Below are 17,028 nucleotides of genomic sequence, written 5' to 3'. Positions count from 1 at the left end.
ATATTGAGTTGAAATCTGTTTTGCAATGCCTCAGCATTTCTATGGTCTGTCAGAAAAAAGAAATAAAAAACGAAAGAAATTTTAACGAGTTAAGAAGAATGATAATTCTGACATCCTAGGAAATGTCATGAAAAAGTTACTCCAAAACACCTTAGTGTGAACAATGTTCATACACATAATTCCTATATGCCAAACATATAAGTGTATTTTTTAATATAAGCAACACTGCTTTGGTAGCAGATTGATCTACTTTATGAACAGATTTAACTGGGAAAGTCACTACTCCTGCTATAAGTAAATCTGCTTGCATACTTCATTTTTCCTTTATTAATTTTTTTTAATGCCTACTATATGCCAAGCAAGAGAGGCTAATAGAGTGTATCTAGTGCTGAGCACTCAGGTACCGTCTATGCCTTCTTGGCACTTACAGCCCAGAGGAGGCCCCTCACTATTGGCTGAATGGGGTGAAAATTGGCAGCTTTCATGATTTCCTCCAATGGGCTTAGATTTGTGAGGATGGCAGAATTACAGTAATTCTTGCCTACATAACAAAGAGTAGATGGTAAAAGATTGAGGATATCTTGCCCACATTTAAACAAATTATATGAAATGATCACACCATGTTAGGTCACTTAAGTTTCCCAAGGATAGAGTGGGCAGGTGAGACAGGGAGCGTCTGGGGCAGGCAGGGCACAGGCTGTCCCAGGGGGAGGCCACCACTGGACACCTCCGTCCAGGAGGAACGCAGCTATGCAAGAGTTCAGCAGCAGCATGGTCAAAGCCAAGGGGCCTCTCCCTCCAGGATCCTTCTGGGAGGACAGTCACAGAAAAGGAGAACAGGGAACGAGGACATCTCTCCATGGCCTATTTTTATTTTTTGTTCCCAACCTTGTGCCCCTAAAGAGAATCCAGAACAGAGAATGTTTACCGTCAGTATTCCTGAGTATATAAACTAATGAATTCGCTAGAGAGAAAAACAATTTCAGGAATTGTTTTTCAGGAATACAATCATTTCTTGATTTTGAATATGAATGGAAGACTAAATGTCAGGATTTTTTAAAATCATAAACTTGGTATCCATAGTTGCTTTAAACATTGCAAAGTGTAGGCATGGAATTTTAGTTTTATATTTTGAACAAGAATAGCAACATCTATTTTCTGTATGGCAAAGCAAAACTAAACACCAGACTTTTACTTTGAAACACAGAAGCCATCACTTTTTAAATTCTTTGCCTGGTCATCTTCCCTACACATCTCTATGCTGACTGCTTCTTTATCCAAGTAATACTAGCTACTGCCAAATTACATTAGAATCCTATTGAAGTACAAATAGAGTGGATGATAAGATACTGGACGATCAGAAGTGGGGTTGTTTTTTGTTATTTTTAAGCCTGAGAACATATAAAAAGGAAATTCAAATTAAGTCAAGCCAATTTCTGACTTGGTAGGATTAAAACCATAGGTAGAGCCCAGTTATAAAGGAAGAAAATGTGGAAAAGAAGGTTGGAGAGAACAGGAGAAAAAAAATTCACATATTTGAGAATGTTTTTTATGAATGGTATAGCCAAAAATTTCTGATCTTGTTCCCTGATGAATTTTGAAAACAGTGATTCTGGGTAGTCTTTTACTATACCAATTTCAACACCATGAAAGGTTTTCCAATCAGCACTTTCTTGCTATTTTAAAAATCATGAGAGGTTGTTCAAAAATAGACACCAAGATCTATAATTTAGCACAGTGCTTTCTTTTAGGAATCTTCAGATTGTATTTAACAATTAAATCACAGGTCAAAATGACTGCTCAAATCCATCAGGCTTTCTGCTTAGTCCCTGAAAAAAATAAACACAACAAAACCTTGGCAAAACCTTGTTATTCTTGGTACTCTTTTTAAAAAGGGTTTTTTATACCTACTATTCTATATTTATCTCTAAGAGACATTTGAAATACAGCTAAAAGGTCAATTTGGTGTAGAGCACCGAGTATATGCCAGTGCAGTCACTGAAGATGCATGGCGTGTCATTCAGGACCCTTTGATGTGTGCTATGGGTAGATTTACCCTTGTCAAGACACATGTGTTCATGCACTCACTGATTCTGTGTTCTTATACACAAAATGAAGAGCTAAAATTCACCCTTGATGACAAGATTAAAGCAAAAATAAATATATTAAAATTACTGGACTTTACACGTGGGATTGCTGCTATCCTTTTCCATTGGTTAAGCTCATTTTGCATTCTAATGTCGGCTCTGGAATTTTATACTTTTTCAATGCTTTTGTGTTGGAGTGGCTATTGAGTTGGAATTCCTGTAGAAAGCAGATCAACCTTTATGGGCCGAGGATAAGACCAAAGCATAACAGAAGCAAGAGATAGGAGATATTGAGACTTTAGGTGCTTTCATTTGGAACAGGAATAAGCCTGGCTCTGGTTCAAAACAAGACAACTTTTTTAAATGTATGCAACAGAAATTGTTTATTGTTAGCCTAACACAACTTTTACCCAGGTTTATACCTCATGAACTGAGTTTATATAGTATATATAACCAGTATTAGGTGATAAAGGCTAGCCAAACATATATATAGCAAACTCCAGAAACATGGCAAGACATACCTCTGAGAAGAGTATTCAGAAAAAAATATCCATCTGCAAAGGTTTTCACAAGATGCAGGAAGGAACACTATGGAATATGGAGGCACAGTGAAATATATATGTACACATGCACACATATAATTACATTTTTAGGTATTTTAAAGATGAAATGCTGAAGTGTGAACAGCACTGGGACCCAGATGAAGGACAATAAAAGTCAGCCATCAGGTTGCTGAATTTGAAATTGGGTGTAACAAAGCAGAAAAACAAGGCACTGGGTTATTTTTCTTTCCGTTAAAAATAACATTTGATATCCAGAGTAGAAAATGCAGCCCACAAATTCTGGTCTTACACAGCATGTTTGAAAATGTCTATCATAAAAGTGAGTATGATTAGAGGTTTCAGGATGGATATTTTTCACCTGGGTTAGAGTCATAATTATGGACTCTTCCAGTACCAGTGACAAAGCCAAATAAGAATGAAGAACACAAACACCCACCTTCACTTACAGTGATGGGTTATATTTTCTGTCTTGCTCCTCCTTATGTTTTATTTTTAGAAATACACTAGTGACAACTTACTGGTTTTTTGAGATTACAACAGCAGATCCTAGGTAGCCTAAGCAGAATGGGGACTTTAATATATACATAAGGATTTTAACGGTGCTTTACGGAATCCAAGGAGAACAAATACTTAAGTGGGGCCACAGGAACATTTCATACATAAGACTCAAAAAACCATCAAGAAGTCTACAGGGCGTCTTCTTCCAGCTTGTACAGATTAACTGGTATTGAAATAGGTCATCCACCATAAACAACTACAAAACTGGACAAACTGTATTATGCAACTGTTTTCAGGCATTGGACAACAGGCGATGCAAGAAAGTGATCCTTGAGAGAAAAGATCACAAGCTGTCCACAATCACCTCAGCTCTCTATGAGGAGACAGTTTTATAATTGCAGCATAGCAAGCTGGAGTCCAAGCAGAACTAAAACTAGAGTGAACCAAACAGAAATCAGAGTTTGGGGCAAGTGAGAGCTATACAAGGGGGGAGCTTCAGAAGTCTACGTGTGGGCCCCTCATGAGCCCTTAGCTGAGGGCTTTACTGAATGTGCACAGGGTGAAACACCCACGGCTTAACAGAAAGTGGCTGCTACAGAACTGAGTGGAACAGAAATAATGGAGAGTGAGCATTGGTGGAGAATATCAAGTTCTGGCCCAAGCAGAGTAGAGAAACCCCATCATCATATTGTTAATGACCTAGACATCCAGCTGAGACACTTAGGCTGTTCCTTAAGAGTAAGCATTTAAGGCCTACTTCAGACCCAGCCGAACTGAGCCAAAAACCAAGCGCTGACAAGATCCACAAGAAGGGGGGGTTGGGAAGCTGAGCTCCAACAAGCTAGAGGGGCTTGGGAACACCTTAGGTTTTTAACATGTCAGCTGAAGCAAACCATAAAATGTCCTCCCTGACCCCAACCCCAAATATAAGATCAAGATTATTAGCTAATAACTGTCCTACTTCCTAACAAAAATGAAAACTTTTCAGAAGGAGATAACAGAATCCAGAATATTTACATATTTATATCACTCACATTGTCTAGTACAATATAAAAATCAAGAAATTATCAGACATGCAAAGAAACGGGAAAATATGACCAACAGTCAAGAAAAGAGATAGCAGTCAACAGTAACCAACTCTGAGAGACCTAGATTCTGATCTTGGCAGATTCTATAGCAGCTAATAGTAAATATGTTCCAGGAATTAAAGGCAACTATAATCTTATGAAAACAGGTAAGTTACTTCAGAGAATTTACAGAGAAATGGAAAATTAAAAATGAAAATTCTAGAACAGAAGAGTAAGTAACTGGAATGAAAAATTTGCTGGACTGGCTTAACAGAACTTGGAGATGGCAGAAGGAGGAGTCAGTAGACTTGATCAGTATAAATTACCTGTTCTGAAGAAAAGATAAGAAAAATAATCAAATTAAAGTATTAATGGAAACTCAGGGACATGTAGGACACTATAAAACAGTATAAAATACATGTTACTTAGATGCTAGAAAAAGGCAAGAGTGAGAATGGGGCAGAAAAAATTTGAGAAGTAATGGCCATAAATTTCTCAAATTTCATGAAAAATGTCAATATATAGAACAAGATCAGCAAACCACAACAAAGACAAATACAAAGAAAGCTACCCCACATTAGAATTATCTGACCCAAAATGCCAATAGTGCCAAGGTTGAGAGGTCTTGCTCTAAAACAATTTTTAAAAATAACTTAAAAAAAGAAAGATAGCTAAGAAAGCAATTGAGAAAACTAAATGGAATACTAGTAATTAGTCAATTAACTCAAAAGGCAGCAAGGAAGGAGCCACAAGGTGCCAAATGGAAAGTAACAATATGCTACACTTAATGAAATCAACAATTACATTAAACATAAATGGCTTAAACACTCCCCAATTGGGAAAGTTTTTTTGTTTTTGTTTTATGTTGCTGAGACAAGTGGATATTTGTGTGGCAAAAATGAACTTCATCCTTTCTCACTCTGAATAAAAAGTTAAATTGGAGATGGGTCATAGACCTAAGTGTAAAACTTAAAACCATAAAGCTTCTAGAAAATACAGGAGAAATAATCTCCCTGACCTTGGTGTAGGTAAAGATCTATTTTTATTTATCATCAACCATAGAAGAAAAAATTTGTAGGAATGTACAATGGTACAAGCACTTTTGAGAACTGTTTGGCATTTTATGATAAAATTAAACACACATCTACCCTATGTTCAGTAATTCCACTCCTAGGTGTTTACACAAAAGAAATGAAAACATAAACACACACACAAAAAAACTTGCATAAGGATTTTCATAGCAGTCTTATTCCTAATAGCCACAAACTGGAAACAACCCAAATGGATGAATTGTTGTTTATTCAAATAATGGAATACTCGGTAATAAAAGGAATAAACTTCTGACACACAAAACAACATGGATTAATCTCACATACATTGTGTTAGGTCAAAGAAGCAAGACTCAAAACAATACACACTGCATGAATGCATTTAAATGAAATCCAAAATAAGCTAAAGTAAATCTATAGTGGTAGAGATCAGGAAATAGTTGCTCTGGGGGTGGGGGTGAGGGTGGGGTGGGGTGGGGATGGAGTAGGAATTGATCAGAAAGCAGCATCAGGAACCTTTCTGGGATGATGGAAATATTCTATATCTTTTTTTAGGTGGTGGTTACACAGATACATAAAACTGCCCAAGCTCATTGAACTGATCTGAGCACTTAAGTTCTGTGCTTTTTATTGTATATTAATTACACCTCAATAAAAAAATACCATTGACAATAGCATCAGAAATATAAAAATACTAGGAACAAATCTAATGAAAGATGTGCAAGACCACACATTTAAGATTTCAGAATACTGCTGAGAGAAATTAAAGATATAAATAGAGAGATAGACCACATTCATAAGTTGGAAGACCTGATATTGTGAAAATATTCTTTCCCTTCAGTTTTTAGGTTCAATGCAATCCCAATCAAAAGTCCAGAAAACTCTTTAATAGAAATTAATTTATTTATTAATACAGTTATGTACACAAGCTGATTCCAAACTTGTCAGGGAAATTCAAAGGATATGTAATAATCCAACACTGCAAAAGAAGAACAAAGTTAGAACTTATATCCCCAGATTTCAAGACAGTATAAAGCCAGAATCAAGACAGTATGGCATTGATGGAAACAGATTTAAAAAGCAATGGAACAGAATTAGAGTGTTCAGAAAAAAAATCAATGCATGTATAGCCAATTCATTTTCCCCCTTTGTTCCCCAGCTTAGAATACACTACCTGCTTCCAACCTCTCTTCCTGCCTGCAGGTGGCCTTTGCAGACTCTGGCCTTGCGGATAGCACCAATGTCCTCCCCATCGTGCTCAACACTCTGTTTACATCCTTTCCAACCAACTGGTGATTTCAGGGCATTTCCCAAGTACTGAGCACCTGTGGCCTGCTGGCCCTCCCTGTGTCCCACTTTAATGAATCCCCCCAAAACACTACAAGGCAGACACTTTGATTACTTCCCTGTAAGACAACCAAGGCTCAGAGAGGTGATGGTAATCTGGTTGGTAAGAGGTGGCACTTGGATTTGAACACAGATCTGTGTGATTCCAAAGCTGATGTTAGGACTTTCTTAGAGCTAGGCTTTTCAAGTCCAAACCCTGTTTATTCTCCACTTCTAGCTTCTTTGCCAAAGGACTCTCCAGTTCCTCTTACCTCCTTTAGGATTGGGACGTCACTATTTCCCAAAGCAGCATGTTCTATCTCTGGTTTTCATCAGCGCTTCACTAAAATCTCTCTCCCTGTCATTCTCCCCAGAGCTTGTGGTCCTGCCTTCCAGAGTACCTCTGGTCAAGATGATTTTCTCTGCCAGAGTCTCATCTCCAGGCTGATGGACCCAGCACCTTTCAATAACCATCTGACTCTTAGAAGAGAAAGAGAATTACTATCACTCATTATAGAAGAAGAAATGGGGATCCAGAAAAAGAAAAGTACACTCCAGGTAGAAGAGAGAGATGAGAAAAATGCAGGGAAGCCAAGCAAGGGTCTGGGGCACCTGGAAAACCTGGGGCACCTGGGGCAGAATGAAGGTCGGTGTACAAGGCATAGGGCAAGGTTGAGGGGCTCTGGGCCTCATTGCAGGTGAGAACCATAAACCTCCTAGAGGTGCTAGGTACCCCATCAAGACTTTTTGACTCCAATGTCAATCCTACCCCTTTACCCTCAAGGCCCCTACCTGGCCTGCTTGGTAGTGAGGCCATTCTGGGGTTGGCATCCATGAGAATCCTTGCAGTCTCCTGTAAGGTCTGAATGGAGGAAAAGCCTATAGAGTCTCGGGCCCACCAGCGTGTGGAGAGCCAGGAAGGCTGTGTGATGTGGGGGCTGGGAGTCTAGGAGAAATCTCTATACCTTCCTCTCCATTTTGCTATGAACATAAAACTGTTCTAAAAAAATGAATTTATTTTTTAAATAAACAGCTAATACCAAAATTTTCCAGATTTATATATCCTTAACTGGAGACAATGCTCAGACTTAGCTTGGTTGCTGAGCTTGCACTCTAAACTCTTTGAGAGGGTAGGGTCAAGTGGACCAGTACCCGCCTGCAGGCTTCTGGGATTTTAACGGGAAATCCTCATGGCTTGGGTCACATTGTACTAATGTGGAGATGTATGCTAACTATGTGGATGAGACATTTCCCAGAAGTAGGAGTTTCTAGGAAAAGATGATTGTCAGGCAAAACAATAATTGTCCACTCTACCTGCTTTTACATTTAAAGCTAAGAAATACAAAATTTCATTTCTACATATATAATGCTTTTTAAAATTTTACTTTGTTTCAATTTTAAAGTTCACTGAAGGAGAGGTTAAAAACAATGTGAAACATTTTTTAAAGGTGTACATAAAAAAGGTCCAATAACATAAGTGAGGCTGTCACCCTCCTACTATTCACTGAGCTAAAATATAGGTGAGATTATTGCCTGACCTTTGAACACCAAATTAGCCACTATTTATAGCTTTTCAATTGTTCTTGTTCTGAAACCTTGAAACACTTCATTTTGAATGAAGTAACTGCAGCAGCCTTGAGGCAGGGAAGAACTATTACAACCTGTGTCCAGAACACTGGTCATTTCATGGTGAATTTACCAAAAGCCAGAGATTTTCCAGCTTTTCATTTATGAAGAAGATACAGAGAATGCTGTTACCCTTAGGCCTTGAAACTATTTTGTGTCAAGTTCATAAAACAAACCTTCTCTGATGGTTTGATCTGACGGAGTAAACCATAAAAGGCAAATAAATGGGGCCCTGACCTCTCTTCTTGTCCCAAATGAGAAGACGTGACTCCACTGGTGAGAGATTTACAGACTCTTCACGGCTATGCCCGGCCTCGACTCCTGTCTGCTCCAGCAGGTGAGCCCAGGCCCTGCTGCCTTAGCTGGAGAGCACACACTGCAGAGGGGCCTGAGGCAGAAGGCATCTCGCGATCCCTCGTCAGTGCAGGCTGCCTTTCTGCAGATCAATCCTAGATCCTCAGAGCTCCTGGGTCACTAGCCAGCTGTCTGTGTTCTGTCCCAGAGGAGAGTTTGATTGATCTCTTCACATCTCCCTGCTCACCATGGGCACAACTCACCCTGGACAGGGAAAGTGTCCTCGCATCCCAAGTTAAGATGCCTCAGCTGGAAATAACAGACCACTGAACCCACCACAGCGGTAACCTCAAAAAAGGCAGTCTTGAAGCATGTGGTCCCTGAGTTGGACCAGGCTCACCACCTCAGCCCACTGTCCTGAGCTTCAGGCTGTCACCTCATGAAATCTGCATGGTAGCCATGGATTCCGACATTGTAGACAGAACATCTGATCGCAGAAAAGGAGCTTTTCTCCTTTGTCTTGTTTTACTAGGGAGGAACACCCCCAGAAGGCCACCAGCAGGCATTCTGTAGGGTCCTGCTGGCTGGGAGAGGTTCACAGGCTGTGTGGCCTTGTGGTGGGAACAGTGTCTCCCTAGCGGGAAAAGTGGGAGGTGGACAAGGTTGGTGGCCCAGCAGCAAATGCAGCATTTGACCCTGCCCCCTACTGGCCTAACCCCATGACATCCTCTGACCCTGCTTTATACCTTCACTTAAATTTGTTAATGTTTGTTAAAACATTTACGTTATAAAAGTAACTTATCCTTGTTTTTGGGAATGAAGTAACAAAAGGCACTTTAAAGGTAGGAAAGAGTCATTGAGAGGCAATTCCTGTTAACATTTTGATATATTCTCATCTTATTTCTGTAGTTTCTACATATGTAGCAAGAAGGGGAAAGAGTGGCATTTGAAACCATCACTGCAGCTGCCAAAACCTTTCAGGAAAATTGCATAATTTATCTTGAGTAAAGTTGATTTTATCTGGGAAATGTCTTGAATAGGCTTATTTAAAGGAAAAATGTAAGTATCACCTCTACCCTGCCTCCCACATGGTCTAAAGGTAACCATAAAGTATAAAGAGGACTAAATTGAAAGATATTTTGAAAATTATTTGTTGATAACCTAAAGCAGGGGTAAAGACCTGCAAATGTGGGAAAAGGGCCGAAAGTGAGCAGTCTTGGCCCAGGGCCTATGAGGGTATCTTGGTCCTCTTTGGCTTCTGTGACAAAGTCCCATATGCTAGGTGGACTTTAAACAACAGAAACACGTCACAGCTCTGGGAGCTGGAAGAACAGGATCAGGGTATCAGCATGGACAGGTTCTGGTGAAGTCCCTTTCTAGGTTGCAGCACTGTGGATTTGTTATATCCTCACTGGTGGAAAAAGAGAACAATTCTGACTTCTTAGAAGGGCATAAATCCCATTCATGAAGGCTCTGACCTCGTTACCTAACTGCCTCCCAAAGGCCCCACCTCCAAGTACCATCATACTGGGGATTAGGTGTTAGGTGTCAACATCATTCAGTCCATAACAGAGGGCCACAGTTGAAGGGAAATATCCTTGATGAGAAACGTTTTAATTATCTATGCTTAACAAACCACTGCAAAACTTAGTAGCCTAAAGCAAAATTTAAGATTTCTTGTTTCTGTAGGTTGATGGGGAACACTTGGGTGGTTCTCCATGGGGGTCTTATGCAGTTGGGGCTGGAGTTGTCTGAAGGCTCAGCTCCAAAATTAGTTCTTCACTCACATGGCTGATGCCTCAGCTGGCCTGGCACAGGCAGAGCTGGCCATGTGTCTCCCTCCACACAGCCTTGCCACATGGCTAGCTTGGCGTTTTTCCCAGTGTAGTAGGCTCAGAGTGGCTGGACTCTTTACAGAAGCATGCGTTCCCAAGGACCAAGGCAGACACTGCGAGGCCTCTTTTGCCCCAGCCTCAGAAGTCATAGAACTCTTCCGTCATACTTAGTTGGCTTAAAATGACTTCTCTCAACCAGCACAAAGTGTGGGTACTCTGTACAAATTCTGAAATATTGTTTTCGAAGTCCAAATGCAGTTTTTCATCAATAACAATAAGGTAATGAGTTATTACATAGCACTTACCATGTGTCAACACCACTATGAAGTAAGTCATTTTCTTCTCTTGTAGGTAAAGAAACTGAGGCACAAAAAAAGTTAAGTTGCTTGCCAATGGTCACAGAGCTGGTAATGAGAGAGGCCTTGACTCAAGCTCAGGCAGCCTGGCTTAGTCTTCCTAAAGAACACGAGAACCCTTTTGTGTTTCTGGCATTGGGATCTGAAATGGCAAATACATATATCCCCTATCACAAATGGCTTAAGGGTTGCAATAATCAATCACTTCACTGTATTCTTTTTTCCTAGGTAATTGATGCCTTTTCATTGAAACTGTAGGAAACAAGTGGAAACATGTGGCACAAGGATCGTGAATTCAGAGCTCTCTGTCTGGTCTTGATCCGTGCCCCCTTCTGGCAACCTGGATCCTACATTCCTGGGACCCCCCCCACACACACACAGCCCAGGGCATTTCCATAAGCAAGTTCCCTAGCTGTATGCACTGAGGATACACTTGTATTTTGAAATGCGTGAGGAGCAAGCTGTGTATGATGTCATCAGGACTCTGTCTTCTCTTGCTGGGGCCTGGCTATAGGCACTTGTCCTACAGAGCCTACCACTGCTGGGGCAGCACTTGCCCCCTGCAGAGTCACTAGCCCGTGCTCCATTCACTGCTGCCTGCTCATGCCTTACACTGGGATTTGGCTTTGTTTCTTCCCCAAGGTGCCCAGTGGCCCCACCTTTCATTAAACACTTTGGCGGCCTCACACCTCAAAATTCCTCACCTCTTGAGTCAGAGGTAGCCATTTCGGGAAATTTCTATGGTTCCACTGAGGGAGTTCCTGCCGTGCTGCTCCAAACTCAGGGGCAGCAAGAAGCCAGCAGTGGAGCTAAGCCTGGAACATTCTGGTCCTGGCTTGACAATGACCTTGGACAAGTCGTAGAACCCTGATGAACCTAAGTGCCCCCCTTTCAAAGAAGAGGAATTCCCAAAGGTCCCTTCTAGTGCCTTTTACCCTCCTCAATGAACCATCATTCATGACTCTGTACTAAGTTTTAATTTAGTTTCTCTATTTTGTTAATCAGTCAAAAATAACTCCCAATTAAGCAACCTTATCTTAGGTAAATGTATAGATTCCTCTCAGCTCTTAGAATATTGATAATTGTGCATAAACTACTACACCTGACTGTGTTGACCATACCTGGGACTCAAAAAAAACTATCCAAGTGCAAGGGCCTCTATTACTTACCTTAAATAGAGTGATGGTATTTATACTTGTTGGGGCCTTCTTTGTCCTTAAACGACTCATGAGATGGCCCTTCCTTTGGGCGCAAATGCTGTCCAGAGCCTGCCTACACTGCCCCTTGGCTCTGAGGGCCTGTTTCCCATGCTTGCTCCATCCCCCACCAACACTCCCGCCAGCACAGGCCATCTACTTTGATGGACGCCTTGGAGGTTTGGTGGGACAACCAAGGAGCTGATCATGAGTGTGAGGGGGTCCCAGTGAGAGCTGGTCTTCAAAGCACACAAAATCCAGAGGAGTTTCAACATAAAGATTGATTCCCGGTGGATTAAAGGATAGGAAAACTCCAAAACTAGCAGGATGGGCCGGTCACATTTTTCATACTCACTCTTCCCGTTCTAAAAGCTGGCCCCCTTCCAATTCTTCTGTTATTCCCTCTATCCTGCAGTAACTGTCTACTAGATCCCAAAGAAAAGGGTTTCATCCCCAAACTCACTCAGAAATAGTTGTTATAAATAGCTCTACATCTGGCAAGTTGGTGGGAACATGGTAATGCCAAGACCATTTAGGAGAGAGCCAAAGAAAGATTAACAGAGATGAAAGGGCAGTCTTCTCAGGGAAGGGCTCACAGCACCAGCCTCAAGTGAACCAGAAAAGCTGCCCCACGCGGGCCAGCCTCAGAATTGCACATCTCTTAGCCTCCTTTTCCATTACACACTACGTGTGGCAGTATTACTCCACTCAGCTATTCATTCCCCGTCTGGTAAACAATGCACTCCTGTCTGCCACAACACGATTGGCACCATGTCCTGTGCGGAGAACACACTCCCCGTCCCTCTACCACTGACAGAGGCTCAGCCTGGGATTAGCTTTGGTCACCGGATGTACAGCACACCAGCGTGTTTCTACTCGCTCTTTTCCTCCTCTGTAAAAGAACAGCATGTCTCAGACAGGAGCTGCCCTTCTGCCAGGGTCCTGAGATGAGGATACGAGCATCAGATCACAGGCAAGGCTGGCAACCACAGGTGTGCAATGGGGATGAGAAGACAATCACACAGAGTGGTTCTGATCAAAACTAGGCTTTTCTTAGAGTAGAATCGTAAGTATTTTGAGTACAGGAAGAGCTGACTATATACTCTCGTTTATACTTTCTGCCATTAAATTTAATCTTTTGCCATCATGTAATCCAGAAAAAAGGAACCACTTGTCCCGCATCAGATACCACGGGAAACTGCACAGTTCCCAGAGCATGGCAGCAGGCAGCACTGCTCTTCGACCAACATCACCTCTATGAAGAAACGTGCTTTCCACATGGCCTGGAAATCAGACTTGATTTTAGACCACATATTAGGGCTTTCGTCTTGATATGAAACTAGTAACAATAGCAGCAGCATTTCTCACTTTTCTTCCTCTTTATTCTCAAATCAACTTTTAATGAGAAAAATACATGGAGCAGACTAATAACATGCTCACTTTCTAACTCAAGCACTGTAACATGACATCCTTTTCATTATATTCTGGCCATCAGATTCTCTCTTTTCTTTTTTCACTTCACAGTCCTTTCCAAAAGGAGATCCTTTGCCTGACATTTGCATTATTCCTAATTTCCAGGTGCAAAAATGAGTCAGATGAAGTGACATCTAAAAACAAGACAGTAATTCAGATCTTCTTGCTTTAATTCTTCTCTGTTTTACCACGGTGAAATATTTATAGAAGTCCAAGAGATTACCGACATGCCATAAAACCAATGACTTTACATCAACAGAGCTATTGAAAATAAACTCATCAGAAAAGTAACTGGAAACAAAGTTCAAATGCAAAGGGTAATTCACTATTCCATTTATACAGTACTGAAACAACCATGACATTCACCAAAGACAAGGAAGAGTACTACGTGATGTTAAAAAATAACTAGTAACACTGAAATGCTGCTGAATGACCTTCTGAAATGACCAAAAACAGATGAAATTTTGCTCAGTGTAACTTTACACAGAACTACATATTTTTAAAAACCAGTAATCCACATAAGATATACACAAAACCCTTAACTGACATAGATTGTTCAATGAATAGAACTCCATGTTGCTTTGTAGTTACAGACTAATGAGCTTATAATTCAATGAAACCCTGTTAAGAAGTTCTTCTAGTCTATTGAAGGACATGTTCAGATTGTTGGGTCCTAATTGCTTTATTAACAAGGACTTCCAATTCCTTTATAAGATGTTTAATTCCTCTGCATAGTATCTTTAAAGGGTCTGACTTGATTTCTGTCTAAATAACCCGCAAGTAAAGTGTAATCTCTAGCTTACGGGTTCTCTGAGTTTCAGGTCAGTGTAAGCCAGCACAGGGACCTTCCCAGGACTTTTCCACTGGAGAGTTTGCAGTACCAACTTTAACACTTCCCACAAAGTATCCTGTCCATCTCTAGAGTTTTGGTAGAATGTCAGATTAGTAATGGCATGTAGTGTTCCTTAGCATAACCTGCCAAAATGTGATAATTTCCTTGGAAGAAAAGCCATGGGCTGCAATCACACGTCTAAGTTGACAGACATCCAAATGGATCCTGTATAAAAAGAAAAGGTTTGTATCTTCAGGAATATGAATGTCCACTTTTAATAAATTCAAACAGATGCCAACATACACATCTTCAAACTTGATGGGTTTTACGTGACTCATCATTTCATAGATTCTTGGCACCAAATCTCTGGACATTATGTAACCCAACCCACTGCAGTAGGGAGGGAACACCTTGAAGGGATACTCCTGGTATGAAATATGAGTTTTTTGGAAAAATCCTCTATAAGAGTAATTATCAATTAGAGGATAACCTGTGAAAAACTTCTCTGAGTGGTTTAAATTCAAAAGATACTTCACTAAATTGCCAGTATTGATGAAAACATCAGTATCTGTCTTCATGATGTACTTGGCATTGGGGCAAAACTCAGTTACCCATCTGAATGCCATAATAGTTTTCAAGGTCAAGTTATTATATGTATCTAAAAAATTTTGTCGTATTATGTCACCATAAAGAAGGTGTTCATCCTCCAAGGACAGGGCTAACACTTTGTCTTCTCTTTCAGCCTGTTGGCCCAGTAAGAAAAATGTGAGAACTTCATATCCCCACCAAGACTTTTTTTCGCCCCAAGTTACTCTAATGGCCTGTCTGGCTTTCACATCTGAGGGGTGTGAGGTCACCAGGATGACAAGAAACGGGTTTTGATGAGAGCAGTTTGAATGCTCTCGAAGTGTGAAGCGGAAGTCTTGTCTGTAAATTGGCTCATACTCATAGAAGTACATCCAGTTTACACGTTCTATCACATTGTAGTGGGGCAGGCTGAGGTACCACATCACGAGGAAGCTCAGGAGTGATAGCAGCAGGAGGCTCCATTTGAGGGATCTCAGGGACATCCTACTGGGAAGAGTGGTCAGGAGAGCCAAGGCCATCCACAGCAGCCCAGGAGCCCGTGTGCCTCAGGTTCTGGAAGATTCGTCAAATACCTGGTTAGTATTCCACCACCCAAAACACATTTTCAAAGGATGCTTGGTTATCTCTGAAGGAGAAGGAAGTGGAGAACCAAAGTGCCAAAGCAAAACCCAAAATCCTGACCTGAATCTAGTTAACTTCATTCAACTATAAGCAAATGGATGAAAATAACCAAAAGGACATTTTAGCTTTTTACACCAAGACTAAGGTTAAAAACATATCCTCGATTATCTTGGGAAAATTAGTACTTCTTATTCAACAGAATAACTTTTGGAATATGATTTTGTCCTGGATGTCCAGAGGGACAGAAGATGATAAGTAATGACAGGTTAAAAAATAAATCTACAATAAAACAAAAACAAAAAACTGCTTCTCTTTCTTACAACCATGAAAAAGAAGTAAAGAATTTAATGTAAGGAGATATTACCAGCAACATGTCCAAATAAACCAAGGGTCTTTCTCAGCTATGTGAATCTGATGTGGATTCTAGTAAATCTGGAGTAAGAGAAACCCAGCAGCTACAATTATTCATGGTAACCTGCTGATGTGAGATGAGATGAAGGTGGAGATTCTTCACCCAAAAGATGAGTGCTCTAGACACAAATAGGAGTTTTAAATGCTTAAAAACATCCCTGGAGTTTTTAAAGGCTCAAGAATATGAAATAGCTTTTTCTTGCCCAAAACTATGCCCAGCCCCTTTTTACTTTAATGGCTGGACTCAATGCTCAGTCTGGATGGCAAGTGCTTAAATGACAAGCCTGTCTGTGGTATTGAGTCTTCATGTGTTTCCCTTCTAATCTGCCCAGAAATCCTGTATCAGATCAGAAACATGGCATGGAACATCCTAGAATTCTTGCTTTTACACAGAACCTCCAGCTGAGATGTGAAAACAGAATATTTGGAAAGGACGGACAGTCTCCGCCTCAGCTCTGCTGCAGATCCCAAGGTGAGGCTGTTTCACCAGTAGGATCTCACAGGGCTTACCTGGCACCACCATCACAGGCCTCATTCTGAAGACGTACAAGTACAAAGTGAATACTAGCTCTTCTACGTCTACAGACTATGCCAGGCACTGAGGAGACCAAGGAAGTAGGTGACGAAGTAGAAGAAAGTCCCAAGATAACAAGTAACCATGGTGTGGCTGTGTAGTACATACAGAGTGTTTACTTCTAATGCTAAGGAACTGCAGAGCAAGGGATAGATCAGCAATGTAAGCAGCAGGCTAAGGAGGCTTCTGACAGTGCCCTCTCTTTCACAGCCATCTCGGCAGAGGGCCCCGGGAGCCCAGAATGCAATGAACGTGTACAATTGATGTCATCATATGGGAAGGCTGGTCTAACAAGGGTTCTATGTTGGATCAATTAAGGTTTTTGGACACAAAGCTCTTTGGTCTCTAGACTCATGAAAATGACAGGATCTCAAGACTCCTTTCCTCTCCCTCTGGCTATACCTTACCTGCCCTGATTACATCTAGCCACAATAATCTTTCCTATCTCTAAGATAGAAAATTTTTTTCATATTTTAAGCATACAATACAATGGAATGTTTTGGCAAACTCTCCAATTTGGTTTCATGTATCTGTCGTCTTGCCTCTCCACTTATATTTTATGATTTCATTGGCAAAGAATATTTTTCTCACAACAGTCAAAGTGCAACACAGAGAGACCACAGCAGGAGTGA

At 40.8% G+C, this 17,028-nt stretch overlaps 1 protein-coding gene across 6 annotated transcripts in view; it reads right to left on the bottom strand.

The window, feature by feature from the left end:
• Positions 1-7,215: 7,215 nt before the first annotated feature.
• B3GALNT1 (beta-1,3-N-acetylgalactosaminyltransferase 1 (Globoside blood group)) overlaps positions 7,216-17,028 on the bottom strand; it is a 31,209-nt gene continuing 21,396 nt past the window's right edge. For 5 of the 6 annotated variants that reach the window (XM_017659058.3, XM_017659055.3, XM_036997924.2 and 2 more), the window contains one exon: positions 10,850-15,342. In XM_017659058.3, coding sequence (XP_017514547.1) covers positions 14,313-15,308 — 996 coding nt within the window. In that variant the 5' untranslated portion in view covers positions 15,309-15,342 and the 3' untranslated portion in view covers positions 10,850-14,312. The other variant, XR_001852909.3, reaches the window with a different exon arrangement.

This window comes from Manis javanica, chromosome 3, assembly GCF_040802235.1.
Source record: "Manis javanica isolate MJ-LG chromosome 3, MJ_LKY, whole genome shotgun sequence".
In the NCBI taxonomy this organism is placed as follows: domain Eukaryota; kingdom Metazoa; phylum Chordata; class Mammalia; order Pholidota; family Manidae; genus Manis; species Manis javanica.
The sequence above is the reverse complement of the archived record's forward strand: the minus strand, read 5'-3'. Positions and strand labels throughout refer to the sequence as shown.